General features: G+C 51.2%; 1 protein-coding gene across 1 annotated transcript; it reads right to left on the reverse strand.

Annotated features, from left to right (window-relative positions):
* Positions 1 to 302: 302 nt before the first annotated feature.
* LOC118652704 (adhesion G protein-coupled receptor E5-like) lies at positions 303 to 5,801 on the reverse strand. The gene is made up of 4 exons (XM_036302784.1): positions 5,736 to 5,801; positions 1,954 to 2,004; positions 1,654 to 1,779; positions 303 to 663 (listed from the first exon to the last, which is right to left on the reverse strand). The coding sequence occupies exons 1-4, from the start codon at positions 5,773 to 5,775 to the stop codon at positions 470 to 472; spliced, it is 411 nt and encodes a 136-aa protein (XP_036158677.1). The 5' UTR covers positions 5,776 to 5,801; the 3' UTR covers positions 303 to 469.
* Positions 5,802 to 6,980: the final 1,179 nt, after the last annotated feature.

Consider the following 6,980-nt stretch of genomic DNA (forward strand, 5'->3'; position numbering starts at 1 on the left):
TCAGGCTGGTAGGTTAGCTTGCTTTTGTGGTCCGGCAGATCCAGACTGAGCAAGATGGGCTCAACACGCCTGGAGCTCTCCCTTGTTCCCTACCCAGCTGGCCAACCTTCTGTGTCCTCCCCGACCCCGATAGTGCACTGGTGGGGTCCCTCGGTCTGGCCTGCACTTTTTCATAATCCAGGACCCGTCAGGGATATTGGAGAGCCGGTTTTGGCACGATCCCACAGGCTAGGCTGAGGTTCCCCACTGGTGCATGAATTCATGAACTGGGCCTCTAATTTCTGAATAAGTGTCCTGGCTGGTGTTGCATATCCAGCTGTCAAAGTGCAAAGCCAGGACCTGGGTCCCCACCTCTCTGTTTTAGTGGGATAGACACAGGCACACTTGTCCCGCTCAGACCTGGTGCTGCACCTATATCCAGGGCCTGGCACCCTGTATGATGCAGGAATGGCTCTGGTGACTCCAAACCTCATAGACGGGGAGATGGAAGATGCAGGACATTCTTACCTTGACATTTGTTCTCACTTGCATTACTAAACTTCGTTGCCCCCAAACCAGGCCTGTATCCTAGTCTGCATGTGCAGTAGTAGCTCCCCTTTGTGTTATGGCAGCGTGCGTCTTTTCCACAGGTCACTATCAACCGTTGTTTACATTCATCAATGTCTGGAATAAAATGGGGTAAAGGGTCACCTCCCAAAGCCATGTGTGCCCTCAGAGCAGAGAGCCTGGTTCCATACCTAGCATGGAGCCTGATGCTCAATCAGTGTCTTTTAGGAAATATTCAGACTCTCAGGCAGCCCTGATGTGGCTGGAGCAAGCCATTCCTGAAACCCACTAAATTAGCTCAGCCCTGCTCAGCTTTCTGTCTGTCACCTGGATTTGGATACAGGAGGAGGTGCTAAAATGGTGGGTGGGTGGAAGCTCAGCATCCCCCTCCCCAGTCCTGGAAGTGTAAACTGAGACATAGGTTCTGAAGCATAGTAATGATCCCTCCTTTGGAAAAACTGCTGTTTGAAATTTTCTGCTATTTTTAGATAGCCCCTTGCTCTGTAAGTCAACTATGTTATTTTTAGATGGTCTCTTATTCTGTAAAAATAACTATTTTAGTATGAATAATAGAAAAGATAAACTTAATTGTCTAACTTTATAAGTTAGCAATCTAACATAAGGAACTGATACGCTGATACTGATGCCAGGTATGGTATAGATATGTAACTAGGATTACAGGTGTCGGTATAGATATGACAGGTGTTTGCTAAACATGAGATATACTCAAGGTCACAAGCTGTCTGCAAAAATAACTTATACAAGGACCTGAGAAAATATAAAAAGAGAATGCTTCTTCTCTTGGGTGTTCAGAATTTGACAGACGTAATCTGCTTTGAACCTGTGCACAATAAAGATGACTCCTATCTAATTGGCTCATTAAGGAGCCTTGTCCAGCTCGCTGATTAGTGATACAACAGTTCCAGGGTCCTGGAAACCCAGCTCCTCCCTCTGTACGAAGCCATGTTTATTCACTTCTCATTTTCCACCTTCATATATTTTTCTTTCTCTTTTCTCTGTCCTTCATGATGGTCTGAGAACAAAGGCTGAGGCCACCAACCATCATTTCGTCTCCATGTAGCCCTCCACCACCCCAAGCCTCTGTACCTTCACAAATCTCTCCGTGATTGACTTTGTTCTTTCCAAATGGAGTTTGGAATCCTGGATCACAGTGACAGGCAGTGCCACTGACACATGAGGAGTCTGGAGGGCACTGCTGGGGACAGGCAGAGGCTGTGGGATGGAGACCATGAAAAGAAGATGAGGGCTGAGCCAGAGGCTGGGTAGCGGTGTTGGGGAGGGCAACCCTGAGCTTCCTTCTGCAACAGGCCTTTCTCTGCCTGCGCTGAGAGGTGCAGATGGGGGTTGGGACTCTGGCTGGGACTGAGTTACTCCCAGCAGACTCACCCCTGGTGTTCTTGGATCCATCTTCCAACAGAATCAGCAAGACACACAGCGCTGGAACAGAGAGATGGAGGGTCAGGAGGACACAGAACGGGGAAGGGTGCCCTGAGGTTGACACATCTGAGGGAAGGGGTGGCTCACCCCTCCCAGGCTCAGGCTCTGTCCATTACTCAAGGAGAGAGTGGGCAGGTGGCACCTCCCTGGCCTCCAATGCCCATGGCCAGGGGGTCTGCACCCATCGCCTGATGGTGGCTTTCAGGAACTGAAGGATGGGGGAGGGGCCCGAGCCTAGCAGGGGTCTTGGCTTCTGCTGACCCGTGGTCAGCAAGCAGTTCAGGAAACATACTGGAGCCAATTGCCCTTGGTTCTAATCCCAGACCTTGGTCAGGTGCCTCAGTTCTTCAGTTTCCCCTTCTGTAGAATGGGGATGAAGAGGAGACCCATTTCCTAGAGTGTGAGAGTTAAGCTGACTAAGTACTGCCTGGTGTGTCAGAGTACTTACTGTCGTCATTTCTTTATGTAAAAATGAAGGGGTTGGGCCAGGTGTCCTCTCAGAACTCCCAAATCTAAGGTGCTCCAGCCCACACCCTTCCTCAGGGACACAGGTGTAAGCACACTGCACCCACATCTGTCCACCACAACGACCAGCTTGGGACCCGGTGGTGACATATTTCACACCTTGGCTCCCTTCACACAGGAAGATGCTGGGGGCTCATGTTAGGGGTGGTGCTGCATGGGCCCCCCAACCTGCTCTTCCTGCTGCTCAGGGCACCCCATCCCAGGGTATGTCCTGGGGGTTCTCCTTAAGTCAGCAGCGGGTCTAGAGAGGAGGACCTGTTCATCAGAAGGACAGACAAGGAGACAGAGATGCAGAGAAAATGAAGAGGAGACAGAGAAACAGAGAGACAGAAAGATAGAGAAGGCACTAGAGACTTGGCAGAGAAAGAGGGAGACAGAGATGCGGGAAAATGAATGGATGAGAGAGAGACAGAAGACATAGAGAGACATAGAGACAGAGAGACAGGAGAGAAACAGAGAGGCAGAGTTAAGAAGCCAGTGATCTAGAGAGATGGACTGAGAAATAGGGAACTCCTAGAAAGAGAGAGACACAGATGCCAGAGAGACATGGAGAGATAGAGAGATGGAGAGCCAGATAGAGAAACAGAGAAGGGAAAGGGCGGGAGGGAGGGATGGCAGGAGTGAGTGCGGGCACCTGGGCAGCAGATGGGGTATGGAGAGGGCTTGAGGGATCCATCCAGTCTCTGCAGATCTAGAGATGCTATGGGGGCAGCCCAGACCCAGATAATCCAGGGAGGCCAGATAGGGGGCAGCAGGTGGAGGGATGGGGGCCAGGGAGGCAGGGAAGGAGTGAGTCACTTCCTGGGCAAATGAAGAGAAAACTCATGGCTCCCAGTCGCACATAGAGGGGCTCCCAGTCACCCATGGAGGGGCTCCCAGTAGCGCATAGAGGGGCTCCCAGGGGAATTTTGGGGTCGGTCATTGTGAGCACAACTTGAGGAGCTGTGGAGGGTACAGACTGGAGGGTCTCTTGCACACTCAGTCCCAGTATTCAAACTTGATACCCCTCAGGCCAGCAGAGGGCAAAGACCCTCACACCCTCCTCAAGGCCCTCGCAGATGCGGTGAACAGGCTAGAACTCCTGTCTTCCTCCTCTCTGGCCACAGTGTTTGGTTAGTTCTCCCTTTGGTAGAAACCCACTTCCTCTTTGTAGGACAGATCACAAAGTGACCTTCCCTGGTGGGTCCTGGGCCAATTCGTCCCCCGCTCCCAAAGCCCCAGTAGCAACATTTATACCCACAACTGCCCTATGAGACAGAGGGTCTGTTTATGTCCACTCTGCAGATGGACAAACTGTGGCTCAGAGACCCAAAAAGGGCTATGGAGAAACTGGTGAAGAGGTAGCTGGGGAAGATGGAAGTGAGGGGTCAAGTTCTCCAGACCCTGCAAGGAGGGGGTATTTGTTCTGAGCTGGGCTTTCCTGCCCCACCACAGAGGCTGCTGGGCCAGACCTCCACCTGGGGCCCAGCACGTCACCCAAACAGGAGCCTGGAGAGGGGTGGCTGGCTGCTGCTCCCAGTCCCATCTGGTTTGCATTCCCCTAGCTGAACCCTGAGCAGTCAGATTCCTGCCTGGGGTCCCTGTGGCAGGGGTGGGGCAGTCATTCTCTCCTTGCTCCTCCTGCTAAAGATCCCCCTCCTGCAGCCCATACCCAAGACCTACCAGTGAAATAATAATAATAGTAACGTTAACAACAGCAACAACAATAATGTTACTTAATTCTCACTGTGAACCAGGACTCAATCCTTAACACAAGCCTGTAAAGTGGAGACCAGCCTTGCTCTGCCCCATTTCACAGATGTGGAAAGTGAGGATCAGGGGCTCTGTGACTTTGCCCCTGACACATCGCCGCCTTCAGCTGTGTTCCACATGGACTAGGCAAATTCACTAAAAATCATCTAATTGTAATCCTGCAACAGGCGAATTACATGCTATGTAAATTACACCTCACCTTGATAAAAACAAACAAACAAACAAACAACAACAAAATAAAAAACAGTTCACGCCTGGCACCCTGGGTCAGCACAGGCAGCCCCATCCCTGTGGCCTTTGGAAGTTCTGAGTGGCACCCCAAATGTCATTTCTTTTTTTTCTTTTTTAAATATATTTTATTGATTTTTTACAGAGAGGAAGGGAGAGGGCTAGAGAGTTAGAAACATCGATGAGAGAGAAACATTGATGAGAGAGAAACATTGATCAGCTGCCTTCCGCACACCCCCAACTGGGGATTTGCCTGCAACCAAGGTACATGCCCTTGACCGGAATGAAACCTGGGACCTTTCAGTCCTCAGGCCGATGCTCTGTCCACTGAGCCAAACCAGTTAGGGAAGCCAAATGTCATTTCTTAACTCTCTTTGTTGCCTGGTTGCCCAGGCAATGAGCTGCCCTGATAACCTGATAATCCTTGCAAAGTGGTTCTCAACCTTCCTAATGTCGCGACCTTTTAATGCAGTTCCTCATGTTGTGGTGACCCCCAACCATAAAATTATTTTCTTTGCCTCTTCATAACTGGAATTTTGCTACTGTTATGAATTGTAATGTAAATATCTGATATGCAGGATGTAGTTAAGGGGTCGCGACCCACAGATTGAGAACCACTGCTAGAGCCACCCTGGGTGGGGCGGGAAGGGAGGCAAAGGGGAAGTCACAGCAGAGCTCACTTTAAATCCACAGCAGCAAAGCCCTTCAAGGCACAGCTGAGTCCCAGCTGGGTCTGGGGGAGCAAAAATGGGGAGTCTCCGGGGCATCCTCTACCACACAGTGGGAGAAGTGTGGGGGTCACCCTGCTGTGGAAGGGTCCCCCTTAGCTCCCTAGCCCCCACTCTGCCATCTGTTAAGAGTGACTTCCTGAGGGGGTCACAGCACTCATTTGCCCCCTCTCTTCCACCTGCTTCAGTTTCCCCTCTTAGGGAGCAGCTTCCAAAGTGGATCTGGAAGGAGCTTGGAGATCCCTCTGGGGTGGGGAACAGACCCTTAGAGCACCAGAGGGGTTCCTGCTGGGCGTGGGGGTTCCCGAGCACTGCCAGCTGTTCTCCCATGTGCTGCGGCTCCCGCCTAACCATGTGGATTCCTCCATGTCAGGCCCAGAGCTTCCAGAGGTTCCTATTTGTCCTCGGTGGGGGGTGGGTAGACAAGGAAGCAGAGGCATGGAAGGGGTGCTGCCAGGGGTTCCCTTGCTTCTCCCATAGGGGCCCCCAAATTCTCACCCTGTAGGATGTGAAAGGCGATGAGGTGGGAGCCTCCCATGGTCTGTGCAGGGTGGTTCTGTGTCACCAGGCTGGGCAGCTGTGCATCCTTCTGAGGCCTCCTGGCCTTTATACTGTGTGTGAAGGGGGGGGGGGGTGTGGGCACTGCCTCAGGGCGTTGTCTCCACACCCTCCACAGAATCATCTATTGTTTTGACTTCTTCTCCCTGGCTCCTGTCCCCACACTCTGTTCCCCTCTGTCAACCGAAGAAACATTCAAACCTGCAGAGAATTTTTATGAGTTTATTTAAGTCAAACTGACAGCAACTGCCTAGAAGCAAAATCCCAACAGATTGAGAAAATTATCTCAAGAATGTCAGTTTTGAAAAAAATCAATGGAGGAGAAAAACCAAGATGGCGGCACAGGTAAACACCGGAGTTTGCTGCCTCGCACAACCACTTCAAAAATACAACTAAAAGACGGAACGGACATCACCCAGAACCACAGGAAGGCTGGCTGAGTGGAAATTCTATAACTAGAAGGAAAGAGAAAAGCATACCGAGACTCAGAGGAGGCGCAGTGTGGAAGTAAAATACAAAGGTGTGGAGGTGCATGCGGAACGGGCTGGCGGCTGAGGGCACGGTTTTCGTTTTCAATCGGGAGGTAGTCTCAGGCTCTGAGCTCCAGTTTCGGGCGAGTCTCTGGGGACCCAGACTCAAACGGAAGAAGTGGGACTGTCTGGCGTTGGTCGGAACTCGAGGGCAGCTTTCTCTCTGAGGTACTTGCAGGAATTGGTAGGACACTGAGAAGCAGACCCTCTGAAGGCAGGACTGAGAGCAGCCATAACTGGTCGCTCTGCCGCCCTGTTGATCCCCTGGGACCCGCCCTGCCCAAGCCTTGCACGGAGGCATTTGCTGGATAGCCTCAGGCAGAGGCTAGATTAGCACCTCCCTAAAGATCCAGGACAGAAGTTCTCCCACTGCAGACACAGCTGATTCTCACAGCCAATTGGCCTGGAGGACAAATTCCCCCCAGTGTTACCTACAACAAGCAAGGCTTAACTACAACAAGACTGTGCACAAAGACCACAAGGGGGTACACCAAGAAAGCATAAAAAATGCGGAGACAAAAAAACAAGACACAAATGACAGAAAAGGAGGAAAGCAAACTGCTGGATATTGAGTTCAAAACCACACTTTTAAGGTTGTTCAAGAACTGTCAAGAAGCTGCTGATAAATTTAGTAAGACCCTCGAAAAGACTGGTG

Source organism: Myotis myotis, unplaced genomic scaffold (assembly GCF_014108235.1).
Source record: "Myotis myotis isolate mMyoMyo1 unplaced genomic scaffold, mMyoMyo1.p scaffold_m19_p_33, whole genome shotgun sequence".
Taxonomy (NCBI): Eukaryota; Metazoa; Chordata; class Mammalia; order Chiroptera; family Vespertilionidae; genus Myotis; species Myotis myotis.